Raw genomic sequence first — 18,315 nt, 5'->3', positions numbered from 1 at the left:
CTATCTTCAAAATACTTTTGTACATTTTAAATCTGTGAAAAGGGACATTACGCGTAATGGGTACTTTTACTTTTGGCACTTGGCGTGTTGATACTTTTATTTAAGTAAAGGTACTTTTACCCCCCACTACAGAGCCGTGCTCCATGGACACACAGAGGCCTTTTCCACCGGCAAAGAACCGGTTCTGGTTCTTTCTCCCGCCTATGGGATGAACCAGAGGTGTGCTTTTCCACCAAGAACCGGAGTTGGTTCCGAACCGTAAAAGTTGGTTCGGAACCGGAACCACAAAATCCTTGGTTTTTCCAGTGAACCACCATCTGAACTGGGGGACTGGCTCTGGTTCAATCTGGTGGAAACGCACGCCGGTTCGCAAGAACGAACCAAGGTTCCAAGAAAGTTGAACCGGCACTGGTTCTGGAACCAAGGTTCTTTTGGTGGAAAAGGCCCCACAGAGGAGTCACGAGGAGGAGAGGTCCATGGTGTACTCTGTCTGTCAGGCACGTGCACACAGACATCAAAGGGGGCTTGAGCCCCTGCCCTTTTATCCGTCTATAAAAAGTGCCCTCTCAAGACCATGAATGCAGTTTTTACTATGGTGAAAGAAATGTAAATGCGGTAGCACTTTATAATAACTATACACTATAAAGCATTAGTTAAGCATTAGTAACTAGTGAATTCATCATGAATTCATCATGAGTTCATAGTTTATTAATCATGAATTCATCATTAGTAAGGCATCATTTATACATTAACTGAACATTAGTTAACACAGTAGTTAAGCATTAGTAACTACTGAATTCATCATGAGTTCATACTTTATTAATCATGAATTCATCATTAGTAAGGCATTATTTATACATTTACTGTGCATTAGTAAACACAGTAGTAAACACAGTAGTTCAGCATTAGTAACTGCTGAATTCATCATGAGTTCATACTTTATTAATCATGAATTCATCATCAATTAATGATTTATTAAGGTAGTTACTACTCGTTAGTTAAGTATGTTCCGTGAGCCCATCTAAAGTGAGGACTATTCATGCCTTATAAAGCATTTATAAATGAGATAGAAGCAGTGATGTAGAAAATGACCGTATTTATTACAAAAGCGGACACCTGAAACAACATAGTAATAATAAAACAAAACATTCATGATTAATAAGCATTAGTAACTGCTGAATTCATCATGAGTTCATACTTTATTAATCATGAATTCATCATCAATTAATGATTTATTAAGGTAGTTACTACTCGTTAGTTAAGTATGTTCCGTGAGCCCATCTAAAGTGAGGACTATTCATGCCTTATAAAGCATTTATAAATGAGATAGAAGCAGTGATGTAGAAAATGACCCTATTTCTAGGTTCGTGAGGAGGTGACTAAAAGAATAGACCAGAGACAAGAGCTTAAATGTGAATAATAAAGACGTCAAGTTTACTGAATGAAATAATGAAGCAAAAATAGTATGCATACAATAAACTATTTACAATGATGGAGGTAGGTAGACAAAATTCTCAAAAACCATTCAACACCTTTCTTTTTTAGAGCAGGTTCTTAGGTCAGTTTTTCTATTTAGTTTACCAACTAAATATTTAATCCAGTTAATTCAAACTAAAGATAGTTTTCTATTTAGGACCGGTCAATCTTTATTATATTTTCAGCCTATTTAAACAGGTAAGACCTATTTATTTGAGCTATTTTCAGCAGGTTAAGTATGCTTTCAAAATAAAAAGTGCAGGCAAGTACCTTTAAACTCCCCTTTAACCTTAATATGACCTTTAAGTTCAACCTTTACAGAAAATAATAAAATAAAATATCAAAAACAATCAATTATCAAAAATAGTGCAATATCAATTTTAGTAACAAAACAGTGCAATATTGTCAATATCTAACTTCCAAATGAAATGTCACTGTCTTTTCCTCTTCCTTAGATCTGTGTTCAGTTAACTCAGTGGATGATCAAAACAGTTCAGTTGCTCGGTCCAAAGTCTCAGTTCAAAAATATTAGTTAGTCAGAGTTCTGTTCAAAGTCAAATCTCAGTTCCAAAAAATAGTCAGTCAGAGCTCTGTTCAAGTCACTTGGTCAAACCATGCAGTTGGTCCAATAGATGTTTTCTGTAGATTCAGTTCCTGGGTCTCCAATAGCTTGCCATCCGATGTCTGTGTGTTGCCTCACATGGAGAGGAACCCACTCAGTTCAAAACTATCTCTCCTGTCTTTCTTCAGCTGCTGGTCAGGCTTGTTGATGAGCAGCAGCCAGTTAGCTTAGCTGTTAGCCACAAAGTTCGTTTTTGCTGACTGAAGCACTGGATTCTGTTGGCTCAAACTCCTGCTAACTTGGCTAGGCCTTTAAACACTCATATTGTACAAAAATAACACTTAAACTCTCGAAAATAAATGCTCAAAACTGTCTTTTGTCTGACGTTTTTTCTCTCTGTTCCCTCACTGTTCTGTTGATCATACACTCTGTCTGTATCAGGAAGAGACTCTTAAAGGGGCAGTGCTCCTTTTATAGTGGAGTGCACTTAAAGGGATTTGTTCAAAGCCCGATTTTTTAACCTCACATATAAAATGTTTTTGGCACATTTTACACAATACAGCATGAGTTTTCAACCTTTTTAAGCATATTTATTACTGTAGATGAACCAACTATTTATTGTTGTTTTTAAGCAAAATCATATGATGCAATGAATTAACCATGAGTTATTTAAACCAGTATGCATAACCAGGTAGTCATTTATTTGACTTTTTATCACCATATAATTGACCCTTATTTGGAACCTGGGTTATATAATGTACAGTAAATGTATAAATAATGCCTTACTAATGACAAATTCATGATTAATAAAGTATGAACTCATGATGAATTCAGTAGTTACTAATGCTTAAAGGAGCTATAGTCAACTTTTTCTTGAAAAACGGATGCTAAAATAAAAATAATGTTTCGAAAATATTTTATAAAAAAATAAGCTTCATATATGTGTTTCAATTAAAAAATGACCACAAAAAGCGGAAAAATAAAGATAAAATAATCATTTTGGCCCTTTGTTTACATTTTTCGGACCCTGTAAATGTAAACAAAGGACCAAAATGATTATGTTATCATTATTTTTCCGCTTTTTGTGGTCATTGTTTTTATTGAAACACATATATGAAGCTTATTTTTTTATAAAATATTTTCGAAACATTATTTTTATTTTAGCATCCGTTTTTCAAGAAAAAGTTGACTATAGCTCCTTTAACTACTGTGTTTACTAATGTTCAGTTAATGTATAAATAATGCCTTACTAATGATGAATTCATGATTAATAAACTATGAACTCATGATGAATTCATGATGAATTCACTAGTTACTAATGCTTAACTAATGCTTTATAGTGTATAGTTATTATAAAGTGCTACCATTGAATGCAGCATCTTATGTTAAAAGAATTGCCCTACCTGTGTAGAAAGCCATGCAGTTACGCCACATCTCCGGTATTGACTTGATTATGCTTAGTTTAGTGGGGTATCAAGTACCAAAAATAGCCGACCTCCAGGCTCAGAGGTCTGCTATTTTCAACATTGTCAACAAAAGGCCCTTTTAGAAATTTCAGCCCCTGCCTCTCTAACATTCCTCTGCACGTCCCTGGTCTCTGTGTTGACTGTGGACATGCATCCCATGGCTCAGTTTGGAGCATTAGTGCAGTGGTGGGAACTTCCCTTCCCGGGACCACACAGATACAAGCAGACCACAGAGTCTCTGGACTAATGATGCGCTCGCACAGAGCGTCTCTTCAGTACTGCGGCACCGAGCAATTCCAATTGATTGTCGTAAGGCTTATAAAAAAAAAACGGGGAAGGGAACAATAAACAAGAGTCAGTGAGGAGATAGACCCATTTCACATCCACTTCCCCTGATGTTTGTAGACAGCTCCAGCTAAGGGTTTTAAATGGCCATGGCCAGTGTTGCCTAAACATTCACTCAGCTGTGACAGCAAACTGACATCCACGCAAAAAGGATTTAGGCCATGGCTACACGGAGCTGGATATTTCATATATCCCGGTTTTTTAGATATCCACATAGAAAAATATCTAGGTCCACACGGAGCTGGATATTTCATATATCCCGGTTTATCAGATATCCACATAGAAAAATATCTAGGTCCACACGACAAAGATATCTAGGTCTAACAAGCACACACACACACACACACACACACACACACACACAGTAAAGTCGTCAGAGATATCCGGGTTCCCTGTCTACACTGATCCAGTAAATCGGATATTTTTCAATTTCTCCACTTATTTATCCGGTTTAAAAAATATCCAGCTTCGCGGCCGAAATATCCAGCTTCATGTGGCTGCAAGCCCCAACAGCACAAAAAAATGTCTAGCTTCAGAAATATCCAGCTCCGTGTAGCCATGGCCTAATATAACTGTAAAAACACACATCCAGTTGCTATAGTCCCGGGATATAAATATTTATGGGGCAAATGCTCATAATTAGCCTTTTCACAAAAATAATCGTCTGCATGCCAGCCATTTTTGGGGACTTTCGCTGGCTTGGAATAGAACTAGGAGGGTCACTGATACAGAGCCAAAATCCAAAACGTTCTAGCCACACAATGCTATAAAAAGGTTTCCAAAACACTATGAACACAAGATATGCACATAGAACCGCATGCCCCTGCTCTTTCTGTTTGTGTGTTTGTGTGTTTGTGTGTGTGTGTGTGTGTGTGTGTGTGTGTGTGTGTGTGTGTGTGTGTGTGTGTGTGTGTGTGTGTGTGTGTGTGTGTGTGTGTTTGTTGTGCGCGCGTGCGTGTATGTGTGCGTGCATGCGTGTACGGCACGCACCTGCGTATGTGTTAGACAGCATGGCATGCACACACGTAGGTGTGAAGTGTGGTCAGGGCCAGGACGTGTAAACAGAGGACCTCTCCAGCTCATCCAGATGGCTAACACACATCTCTGCATCCTGGTTCTCATCATCATGACTGAATCACCGGAGGACACTTATAGCAAGACTTCACTCTAAGCAAAGCATTGTATCCACTGAGAACGCCTTTTGAGCTGAGGAACGCTGCGGATATCATGTCCATAGTGGATATCATGTCCATAGTGGATATCGTGTCCATAGTGGATATTATGTCCATAGTGGATATCATGTCCATAGTGGATATCATGTCCATAGTGGATATCATGTCCATAGTGGATATCATGTCCATACTCCATAGTGGATATTATGTCCATAGTGGATATCATGTCCATACTCCATAGTGGATATTATGTCCATAGTGGATATCAAGTCCATAGTGGATATCAAGTCCATAGTGGATATCATGTCCATAGTGGATATCATGTCCATAGTGGATATCATGTCCATACTCCATAGTGGATATCAAGTCCATAGTGGATATCAAGTCCATAGTGGATATCATGTCCATAGTGGATATCATGACCATAGTGGATATCATGTCCATAGTGGATGTCATGTCCATAGTGGATATCATGTCCATAGTGGATGTCTTGTCCATACTCCATAGTGGATATCATGTCCATAGTGGATGTCTTGTCCATAGTGGATATCATGTCCATAGTGGATATCATGTCCATAGTGGATGTCTTGTCCATACTCCATAGTGGATATCATGTCCATAGTGGATATCATGTCCATAGTGGATATCATGTCCATAGTGGATGTCTTGTCCATACTCCATAGTGGATATCATGTCCATAGTGGATATCATGTCCATAGTGGATATCATGTCCATAGTGGATGTCTTGTCCATAGTGGATATCATGTCCATAGTGGATGTCTTGTCCATCTTGGATATCATGTCCATAGTGGATGTCTTGTCCAATCCATACTCCATAGTGGATATCATGTCCATAGCGGATATCATGTCCATAGTGGATATCATGTCCATAGTGGATATCATGTCCATAGTGGATGTCTTGTCCATACTCCATAGTGGATATCATAGCTTGTAGATCTGCTGTTATTGGCTAAAGTTCTCAGAATGTGGACACTAGGGTTCAAGTGCATGCATATAAAAAAGGAGACATTTGGAGGACACCAGTGGTGTCATTTGGGTCATGAGGGGATGGCAATTGTGTGTGTGTGTGTGTGTGTGTGTGTGTGTGTGTGTGTGTGTGTGTGTGTGTGTGTGTGTGTGTGTGTGTGTGTGTGTGTGTGTGTGTGTGTCAGGATCCTGAGAGGGACAGTGAGACAAAGTGGGAGAGAAACAGAGACAGAGGGGAGGGGGAGGCATGGATTGGAGAGCAAGGAAAGATCAAGAGAAACTATTTGAATGGCGTGCAGGGGTTTGGCTTAGAATAATGACCTGTAATAATTCACTAGAGAGTTCCAAATATGGCCCCAGAGGATGTATAGATTTCACATTAAAATATTACACACACACAGACACGCATAATGATTATCATTAAGGGTTCACACGTTTCTCTCTCTCTCTCTCACACACACACACACACACACACACACACACACACACACACACACACACACACACACACACACACACACACACACACACACACACACACACACACACACACACACACACACACACACACACGTTCTAAACAGTGATGGGGGGTGGGGCCATCGAACAGAGGAGACTGGGCTAAGTCTTATTGTTTAAAATCATATAAGGACACAGATAAACATACTGTAATGTGTTACTGGTCATAATGGTGCATTATTTATCAATTGCAAAAGTAGAAGAGAGAGAAAATGTCAATCAATAAATTGTAAATTGTAATCAGATACACACCTAGTAGGCTACTGTGATATTGATATGTGCAGTGATGGAAAAAGTACTATTTTTTGTACTTGAGTAAAAGTATGAAAGTATTGGCATCAAATGCACTTAAAGTACCAAAAGCAAAAGTACAACTGTTTGAAAATATCAGATCGCTGACAATGTGTCTCGATGCGACATGTTGTGAGCTTGTAGATCGGCTATTTTCAAATAGCCTAGGCAGAAAGGGCTAAAGTGGATTAATGTATGTTTTATAATACAGTACTTAAGTAAATCTACTTACCTTACACCACTGGATATAACATTTTCTATTCTAAGAATTATCAGTGAAGTGCTATATTATGAATATTGATGATTTGAGCTTTTCTTTCCTTTTGTGTTCTTTTTGAGCGGTGGAGCTGTCTCCTATACGTGGCCGTGTGTGTGGGTATGTATGTATGTATGTATGTGTGTGTGTCTGTATGTAGCCTGCAGTACCTTTTCTGACCACACATGTTAAGGGAGGGGCGCTATTGTTCAGGCCACTGAGGCCAGGCACACTCACACTCACATTCACACTCACATTCACGCGCGCGCACACACACACACACACAGCCTCCACCGCTCAGTTCACACGAGTGTGATTTTTTTGGGGTGACGTGAAATCAGTAGTACCAGCCCTCTGAGGCTCCTACCGATTCCCATCTCAAAATCTACGTGCATCTGACATATCACACACACACACACACACACACACACACACACACGATAAGGAATGACTGAGCTGTATTGGGCGGTGGTTCTTCTCATAACAAAGAGATGAAGAGAGAGACGGATAGACAGAGAGAGAGAGAGAGAGAGAGAGAGAGGAAGGGTGGTACAGAGGAGAACATGTTAGGGCTGGACTGGGACATACATTCTGCCATGGCATCTTGGCCCTGACCGACCCTCCACAACCAGTGCAAACCAAACATAGAAGATCTACAAGCCTACAACGCGTCAAGGCAGCGACGCGTTGTGGGCTTGTATGCTGTTAAATGTTTGGGTGGGACTCCTAGGCCACAGCAGCCTTTGACTGGGCTACTAGACCAGTATTCCGATGATGGACAAACCAGTGGGCCAATGTCTCTATGCTCTGTGGCCCACAGGCCCACTTGTATTGTCGGCCCATAGGGCGTATGCCATAAGCCCAGTATACCCCTGGTGAAGAAGGAATGGGTAAAGAGGAAAGGAAAGGCAAGTGTTTTCTAGATAAAACAGCTTAAAAAAGCAAACCTTGGACTGTAGTGACATTTATCCAGGTTATACTGTAGTTGTGCATGTGTGAGCATGCATACACTATAAAACCTTGTGTCTCACATGTTCACATGATTCCTGAACTACTGTATGTCCGGTTTTGTATTTAGAAATACAGTGCAAATTGTGAAACGTGCAAACGTGCGTGTTGGCGAGGTAGTAGAGTCTTTCTTTGGCATTGACCAAATGACACACATTTCACTGAGAAGTGAGAACGACATTTATTTAATGCTTCCTTGGGAATTCTTTGGCAGACCTGGGCAACAGCCACTTTGGCACAGTATCGTGAAATCCTCGCAAGGTTGCTGTGACCCAAATATGTGACTGGGGGATGCAGTGGGGGATAAACAGGAGAGCCATTAGGTATATACTGAATTATAGATGAGAAGAGAGACAATGCACATGAGAGAGAGGGTGAGAGAGGGAGAGAAAGAAACAGAGACAGTCAGACATACAGAAAGACAGAGACGGAGACGGAGACGGAGATGGAGACGAGAGGAGAGGAGAGGAGAGGGAACGTGATATCTAAAAGAAATCATATGAAAAGATAAGGCTTTAATATTGTGAATGTGTGAGCATGTATGACATTGTGTGTGTGTGTGTGTGTGTGTGTGTGTGTGTGTGTGTGTGTGTGTGTGTGTGTGTGTGTGTGTGTGTGTGTGTGTGCCCACGCATGGCACAATTGGGACAGTGACCATAGGGTCCTTTGTCGTGCTCTGAGAATAAGGCTATAGGCTACCATGTCAAACTAAATCGATTACAGTACAACCCTGAGAGGGGGAACACAGGCGAATAAATAATAAATAATAAATTCATGGTAAATGGTTCATTTATATAGTACCTTTATCCAAGGTGCTTTACAATGATTGTGTATTACATTCACACACACACACACACACACACACACACACACACACACACACACACACACACACACACACACACACACACACACACACACACACACACACACACACACACACACACCGATGGCAGAGGAAAGATAACCATGCAAGGCACCAACCTGCTCATCTGGAGCATTTAGCGGGGGGTTCAGTGTCTTGATCAAGGACACATCCACACTAGCCCGGGATTGAACTGGGAACCTTCTGGTTGACAAGCGGACACTCTACCCCTGGGACACTGCCGCCCCCATGAACTAAAACTTTGATTTGATCCAAGTGTCATTCCATTTCCAACAGATTGACATCTTTATTTGTGACAGATGCATGACTGAACTTTTGCTTTAATTGCTTTTCTCATCGCTGGGTATACATACCCAAGTACAGCACACAAAGCAAAAGCAAAATCCCGACAGTTAATTTAACTCTTAGATTTAAGCATTCAGGCTTTTATCGTTTGGGGATAATTTCCTAAACTGACTAACTGTTTATTATTGCCAATTTATCTCGCTCCATAATTATGTAATAATAAACAACATCCAACAATGAGATTAAAATCCCTGCAGATTATGTAATCATCAGTAAACGAAATTCCAGAGCGAATGACAGCCCACTTCTGAGACAAGAGCAGACGGTGGCTGAAGAACTGGACGTCCCTGGATCCATCCCCTGCTCCTCCTGGCTACTGTGCGTCAAAGTGTCCTTGTGTGTCACACATCATATTGCAATAGAATTCAAGCCAATTTCATCTTCTGAGATTCTGATATGCATCCCATAACTATGTCTGTATGCCAGTCCATATCCAATTCATTGAAAATAAATACTCTGTACAAGGGCAGGAATTTCAGGGAGGCCATGAAGGAAGGCCATGGCAGTCATTGCCCCTCAGTTTGGCCTTGTGCCCCTCAAAAAATGGCATGCCCTGAGGCCACAGTGGCCTTAACTCATACCTCGCGATCCCCGTAGAGACCGTAGATTTCCCGCTGTACCGCGCTGCCATGCCCGTAGAGCCCGCAAAGTTTAATTAGCTTTAATCATTATGAAAGGATTAAAAGTATTAGCGCAGATTTTCGCTGATTCTGGCTCTTTAGCTTGTCACCGAGTCTACACGTCTACTAGATGAGTCGCGCACAGATTGTGCACGATGCGTGCGCGTGCCCACGTTAAAAGGTAAGGACAATTTGGCAGCTGCTTACTACAGCTATGTTTAAAATGGCAGAGAAAAAGTTAATGCCCCAGCCCAGCTTACTGTACTACTTTCTCCTCTGTCTCTGTCTTGTCAATATGTAGACACCAGTGTCTTTCTTGTCATGTAGAGACACCAGTGTCTTGTTGAGTGCCTATTTCTAAACCAATCCAGTATCTTTGATTTGTGCAGGGCTGAGCATCAGATTGTAAATACCCGTTTAATTCACAGCAGATATACATATTATAATACATGTAACCCGGCCTTAAATTCAATTACTTATTTCAATGGACTCAAATCTTGTTTTATTTGATGACCTTCCTGCCCTGGCATTTGGCCTTTCTGCCCTCAAAAAATGGAGAACCCCAAAGGCCAAGTGGCCTTTGATGACTTTGCATTTCTCCATAGTTCCAAACCTTGTGAATACATTGTTTGTTTGCAAATGCTATCCCTAGTTGTAAAGCAAAGCAGCATTGTTATACAGACTGAACGGTAGGCCAATGTATCTTTATCTTTGTGTTCAGATTCCCCTGCACCTTGTGACGTCATCAACCAAAAGCCAGCCTGAATACAAGAGATATAAGCCAGCAGGTATAGGAAACCAAAAAGAGAACGGATAGACAGACACCCAATGCAGACTGCAGACTCTATCGCCTTAGAGGCAGCAGAGACATGAGGAAGCATACAAGACCAATGACGACAGTGTAGCACTTAGCAGACAGAATGATGGGGGGGATATAGAGAGACTACACAGGCCAGGAAGGTGTGAATAGCTGACTTGCCTGACGTGACATGCAGACAAATAACGCAGACCAGCAGGCAGACAGACAGACAGACAGACAGACAGACAGACAAACCGATGCGTTGTACGATGACAAATGGGCACAGGAATAGACAAGCAGACAGACACCATGGGCAGAGAAGAAAATATAGAGGGCAAATAATAGTGTTAAGACAGACATAGCCTATGTATATAATAATGGTAGGTACTAGTAGGTAGGTACATTAGCTATATACAGGCAGGCACAAAGGAATACTGACGAATACAGACAGACAGGCATGATGGCAAGGCAGACAGACACATAATGGCAGGTATGACAGACAGACAGACAGACAGACAGACAGACAGACAGACAGACAGACAGACAGACAGACAGACAGACAGACAGACGGATGGAGAGACAGGGCCAGGCAGTGGAAGAAAGGCTGGGTGTGTGACGGCTGTCCACATTCTCACGCTTTCACCTCAGCCTTGGAAATCAGTCTGACAGAAAATCAATGACGCTGCACTCTTGACTGTTGTGCGTACAGGCAGCCCTGCCTGCCACACTCCTCTGAATGGAGAAAACCACTGCGATGGATGCTTGCTGAGTGTATTGGCAAGCCGTGTCTGTCTCTGCTGTCATGCCTTTTGCTTCTGAAGTCAATCTGATGTTGCAGAGGAGCTGATGAGATGAGAGGCGAGCGGATTCAGCCATACAGATGACAATGCTCTGACACACATTGACTGACCTGCTGTAGTGTGTGTGTGTGTGTGTGTGTGTGTGTGTGTGTGTGTGTGTGTGTGTGTGTGTGTGTGTGTGTGTGTGTGTGTGTGTGTGTGTGTGTGTGTGTGTGTGTGTGTGCGTGCGCGCGCGTGTGTAGTGTGTGTGTCACATACATGTCCCACATACACGCACAAAAGAACGCGTACGAGACGGGCACACGCACGCACACACACGACATGAGGTGATAGTAGGCGGTTCAGTGTCGTGGAATTTCCAGGAGCTGTACCGCTTTTACACGCGCAGACGATCTGGTGGACAGGTTTCACGCAAATCACGGAACCCCCCCCCCCCCCCCCCTAAACGCCGCATAGCCTGTATAGTAGGCTAGTGTAACCGTCAGAATGGCGATGATGTGTCATGTATACGGTTTAACAACAGACGCACTGGCTGTAGTCTGCTGTAGGCTTAATTGATAACATAATAAAACATTATGGATCGATCCACCTGAATCATGCACGCGATTGCAAATGCAGCCTGCATTTGCTATCGCGTGCATGAATCTGGTCGATCCTCCTTTCTGTCTCCAGTGATGCATGATGACTACCCATTATTATTTATCACCACCAAGCCCGCCGATCGATCAGTGGTAGGTTTTTTCAAGCAGCTTACCTTCATGTCGTTGACAATCGCCTGAAACAGTCCCCCAAGGGCCCCGCACTCCTTCTCCACCGTCTCCATGTTGGCGAAATTATCCACCGTGCAACCGAAATTCGCAGAGGCACGCACTGACAGCGCGCCCCACCAACACCCCAGTGAAATAATAAAACAAAAAAGATATGTATTTTCCACCGACACACAACGATGTGTGTTTCCCCTTCTCTCTCCTCAACCAACCGGTCCTATGCGTTGCTGCCCTATAGTGGTCTGTCTGTAGTCCAAGCCAAGGCCACGGGCGGCAGGAGGAGTGGATGGAGATATCGTAGTGTAGAGAGAAGAGATCTAGAAATATAGCCTAATATCCCCCTCCTGCTGCTGCTGCTGCTGGAATATCGCTTCGCTCCTGCAGACTGGTGTGGCACAAGGCAGGGAGAGAAAGAGGGATGGTGAGAGCCAAGGGAAAGATGTTAGGGTTGTTCCTCTCTCTCTCTCTCTCTCTGTTCTCTTCTCTCACTCCTTCCTTCCCCAGCGCCGGGTCTCCTCTCTTCTCCTAGCGCCCGAGACGACTGGTGGCGAGACGTCGTACCGGAGCGTTGACGTTCATCTTCTTCGCGCAGCGGCGGCGGCGGCGGCGAGCGCGACGCGAAATCGGTAATGATAAGGATGCATGAAAAGGCAGCGGTCGTGGAGCAGGAGAGAGAGAGAGTGCAGCATCGATTCGGAGCGATGTATCACAATGTGAATGAGGAGGGGAGGTGTGTGTGGATGTGCGCGTGTGTATGTGCGCGTGTATGTATGCGAACTGAAGGCAGGGCTCTGATTGGTGCGCAGGCGGTGGGCTCAGCGGTGCGGGGAGAGCGGCCAGTAATACGATCCATGGGAATCAGAAAAAAAGAAAAGAAAAAAGAAGGCTGGACAACTCTGGACAGCCTGTCACATGGCCGCACGCACGCGCGCGCGCCCATCACCCACCCCCCATAAAATGTAATAGGCCAAGGGGGGAAATGTCAGAGCACATATGAGTTCAAAATCAACACCCATGTGCCTTTCAGGTCTACAATTCATTTGGTCATTAAACAAAGGAGGAAGTGAGCAACTGACGATTTAAATGAACCAGTATGAAAATAGATGTTATAGAAAACCTTGATTATGCAGGCTAAAATCCTTGATTTTGCAATGAAATATGCAGTGGTTTTAAGTGATTTTATGTTGCGGAATATGCGAAAAGTTATGAAATATGCGGAAAGATATGTGAAAAGTTGCGAAATTATATGTGGCCGGAAATATGCAATTATGTGCCCTATTTGAAGAAACAAGTGACCCCTAGTCGGGGGCGTTAGGGATATTTCGCGCTATATTAGTCTAAAAGCGCCAAATTTTGCTCATAGGCCTATGTATCCCAGGGCATGCTCTAATGATTTAGCTATAGGGCGCCCTAGTCAGCGACCTTCGGGTTCGCCACAGCGGCCAAATCAAGTTGGGCTCCCATCGACTTTCTATACAGGGGGAAAATACCCAGGAAAAAAATCTGCTTTAAGTAGGATGTGAGGGGTCTAACTAGGGTTTGTCATGATACTGAATCTATTGCAAGCATTTGTTTTGCACAAAAAACATTCCTTGAGCCCAAGAAAACGCCCACAAAACGGTGAAAAGTGATGACTCTTCACTTTTCATCACTAAACCATTGTTTTCTGGGGCCATTTATAGCCCAAGGAATGTTTTTTGTGCAAAGCAAATGCTTGCAATGGATTCAGCATCATGACAAACCCCTAGTTAGACCCCTCATATCCTACTTAAATACCCAGAAAAAAAAATATGTTTTTCTGGGTATTTTCCTCCTGTATAGAAAGTCGATGGGAGCCCAACTTGATTTGGCCGCTGTGGCGACCCCGAAGGTCGCCAACTCGGGCGCCCTAGCTAAATCATTAGAGCATGCCCTGGGCTACATCTGTGCAAAATCTGGCGCTTTTAGACTAATATAGCGCGAAATGGCCATGTTATCTCCCTAACGCCCCCGACTACCCTGCATAATCTGCGCCATTTGGCTGATTGTGTGTGGGAAATTCTGCGATGAAATAATCCCATTTTTCTGGAGTCTACCCTCCAGAAAATAGGAGACATAGCACCGATGCCTACTTTCCTATGTAACAATGTAGGCGCTATGTAGCATCGCGGGAGCATTTGCTCATTGATTGAAGATGCATTTGCGACGTCGCTTGCCAAAACTTCAACCGATTTAGCTCCTCGCTCATGCAGCATCAGCAAGCGATATTGCAAATGCAGGGGCGCCACAAGCCATTTTGGTGCCTGACTCACAACTGGCTGTTGGGAGCTAAATGGCTATCTCGAATGGAAAAAAGGTTGCAAATGCTTTTTCAACTGATTCTTGTACCTCTGGACATGCTTGAGAACATACTAAAGATTTAGGAAAATACACCTTCCAGAAAGGCTTCATTTTCAATTGGCGCGTCCATGATGGCCGCTGGGAGGTTAAAATGCCTATAACCTGGGATTTATATGCCAAAAAATCACAACAATAATGCACTTGGTGACTAGTTTTAGATTTTTGGCATGGTGTTAGGTATGGGCACAAGGTCTTCAAAAAACAGAGCAAACAATTTGGGCTCACCCCCTAGTGGTCTGTTTGCAATGAATCCAAAATTAAATAGGTCAGTATGGTTGAAATACCAAATAATTGATGGAAGAGGATTTTCAATGGATTCTCTTACTATTGGGTTTGCTAAATAACATTCTAAAAGCTTATAGGGGAAACAAACTACTGGAAATGCATACTTTTTAAGATGGCACATATTCCCTCCCAATTTATATGCATTTTAAGCTCCCATTCAGTGGTTTGTTTCTCCTAAGCTTTTAGGATGTTATTTAGCATACCTAATAGTAACAGAATCCATTGAAAAATCTCTTATATCAATTATTTAGGGTTTCAACCATGTACAGACCTATTTAATAATGGATTAATTTCAAACAGACCACTAGGGCGCAAGCCCAACTTGTTGCCGATGTTTTTTGAAAACCTTATGTCCATACATGCCAAAGGTCAAAAACGTGTCACCAAGTGCATCATTGTTATGATTTTTTTACATATTAAATCCCTGTTTATAGACCTCCCAGCAGCCGTCGTGGACGCCAGTCACGCGCCATCTTGAAAATGAAGCCTTTCCGAAAGGAATATTTTTCTCTATTTTTAGTATGCTCTAGCATGTCCAGAGGTACCAGAATCAGTTGACAAAATATTTGCAAAATCTTTTCCATTCGAGATATAGCCACTCAGTCGGTGCCATATTTAAAGTGGGATGACCTCTTATATTGCCGGTTCGCCAACAAAGGGTTAAAAAAATAGTGTGCACGCTGGTGCACACATTCGTGCACAGATCATGCACTATGCATGTGCATGCTTTTCACAGCTTTCAAACAAAAAAATCCGCTTGGAAATCCGTTCAGGCATTCAGGAGAAAGGAGCCCTTATGTTTTCTTCAAATGTAAACAAACATGGCTGCCATGTTTGAAAGATGGGGTTGGTATGGGGGTTAAACATGCAATTTCGCGATCGCGATCATGCCTAGTACACTGTTGGAGGTCCAAATTTTATTTTTTCAAAAATATTTTTTTCAAAATTTTTTTTTTTTTTTTTTTATTATTTTTTTAAAAAAGACGTTCAGAAGACGTCTGGCAGGGAGGTCCATAGTGAAAAAGACGTTTTAAAGACGTTTTTATCATAGAAACGTCTTTTTTGGCAGGGTATGAGTTAAGCTCCCCGCAGTCAACTCGGACGCCATCTTGAAAATGGCGGCTTTCTCAGAGGTAGATTTTGGTAGATTTTGAGTATGTTATTAAGCACACCGATACTACCAGAATTACATTGAAAAACCTTTTGTATCAATTTTTTGGGGGTTAAACCTTTTATTGACTCACCTATAAGATAAGCTACTGATTAAGTTAGGTTGACATTTTCATAAATGTAATTTGATATACTGTATAGATAGGACTATGCATGGTTTTTTGTCTGTGTGTGTTGAACACTTCACATCCAGAAAATCATATTATAGACACGCATCTCATTATGCCTCTAACAAACTGCCCTCAATTTCACACATTGCCCATATATAGAGCCATATACTGTAGTTGTTTTTGACTCATTCTTATCGGCAAAACATTTTAGCGTTGTTAAGCACCGTCCGTCTTCTGTTGTGTTTCACATCACATGCCCATACATGGTGATCCCTGAGGTCAACACGAATCGGGGGGTTTTATGTCCACATTCCAAATCCCCAATGACAGCGCAAATCAACGTCAACCTATTTATTGTCGCAACACAAATATTCTTCATACAAGCTCCCATCATGTGCAGTTTTCAAGAAAGGGAAGAATAGAGATAGAAAACAAGAAAAGTAGGTCAGATGTGAAAGATATTCCTGTATAGAACAAAAGGTGATGGAGAAGAAATGAAGCAGTCAACTCAAAACAGTAACAGATGCACTAGGTGCAGCAAAAGAATAGCTACGAATAAAAAAAACATAGTCCCATGTGTATATAGTCTAATGTGCTGGGGAGACATCATTTCACTGTATACATTATATCAGACATGTCTGTGTAAACATAAGTGTCAGTTCCACTACAGCAGCGGAGTGCTCCTGCAGTCTTATACACACAGAAGGTAATCCTGTGCGGGTTGCATGTGTTGTCAAGACAGCCTGGCAACAGGCAGAGCTCAACGCCTGCTCAACAGTCTGATGTTAGCCAGGTGGTATCGACTTCGGCTATGGCTTTTGATACGGCGCTAGGCTGGCCGTGGACACTATAACAGCGTGAACAGATCGCGGCAGGGGTGGTGACGAACTTGATTAGCTTAGGCTTAGCTTTGAATAAACACAGATTCTCATCTATTCAGCGATGCACTGGGACATCTGCAGTTTCTGCACCACCCTCTGTAGGCAGGGGTGTCGCACCAAATTCTGGGCCCTGGGTAGGCCTACTTTAACTATTGAAAAATAGTAGATATACAAGCTCACAGCATGGCACCGAGTGCCTTGATTGAAAAATCATGACATTTGTGCAAGTCTTTGAATATTTCAAATCCATCAAGGTTTTTTGAAAAGCCGATGTTTCTATGTCAGTGGTGCTCAAACCTTTTCATGTGAAGGACCCCCAAAATGATATGTATTTGGCCACGGACCACCATCTCAAAATATTTAGTTCCAGGGACCCCCCAGGAGCAAAATTTGAGTTACAAGTGTTCGCTTAAAAAATACATATATTCAAGCTTGTATATCTGCTATTTTTCAATAGCTAAAATATACCATAATTCCAGGCCCCTCCATCTTGGGCCCTAGTAACTCAGTCCCACTTTCCCCCCTTGTGACGCCCCTGTTTGTAGGGCTTTCCGGTGGAGGGGAGTGCGGTTCCCATGCCTAATAGTGAATCGTAGCGGCATTCTGGCAAGCGCCGCCCTCCCTGCGTTCTCATTGGCTGAATACAAGACTGAGAAAACATGGAAACCGCCTTTACCTTTTTGAGAAAACAAGGATAGTTATTGACCAAACCGCGACGGAGGCGCGCTGTCTCAAGCGAACTTGAGACACGTGAGACACCGCTGAGCGAGCTAAAACGAGCGAGTCGGCGTGTTGAGCATTGCAAAGTCTGCTTGAGCCGACACAGCGCCGTTCATGTTTGGCATTTAAGGCATTGAAAAACATTGTATAGGCCTGGAAGCTAACCAATAGTGACCATACAGCATAACCATACAGCATACAGAAAAAAAAAAAAAGAAAAAAAAAAAAATATATATATATATATATGTTACCGGATGTTTGGGTAACTCAGGACGTTCTATGTAAGAGCGCTTGTTTTGTCGTTCACCACACACCAATCACCACCAGGTGGCGACGACAGCCCATAGAGTTATAATGCGACAGCCATTCACTAGTGAAGGCGCTGACGTCACTCGTTTGCGACTCTTTCTTTATTTACTAGCCTAGCCTAGCCTAGCCTAGCCTAGCCATTAGCTCCATTGTAGTCACTTG

The 18,315-nt window shown here is 42.4% G+C and overlaps 1 protein-coding gene across 1 annotated transcript in view; it reads right to left on the bottom strand.

Annotated features, from left to right (window-relative positions):
* Nucleotides 1-12,355, bottom strand: part of mtss1lb (MTSS I-BAR domain containing 2b) — a gene marked incomplete at its 5' end in the record, with an annotated part of 109,557 nt that extends 97,202 nt beyond the window's left edge. Inside the window, one exon of the mRNA XM_080730816.1 lies at nt 12,287-12,355. Coding sequence (XP_080586942.1) covers nt 12,287-12,355 — 69 coding nt within the window. The remainder of the gene's footprint in view (nt 1-12,286) is intronic.
* Between the last annotated feature and the right edge of the window lie 5,960 nt (nt 12,356-18,315).

Source organism: Nannobrachium achirus (assembly GCF_963921795.1).
Source record: "Nannobrachium achirus genome assembly, chromosome: 7".
NCBI classification, from domain to species: domain Eukaryota; kingdom Metazoa; phylum Chordata; class Actinopteri; order Myctophiformes; family Myctophidae; genus Nannobrachium; species Nannobrachium achirus.
This window is presented reverse-complemented; position numbering and strand designations above follow the sequence as displayed.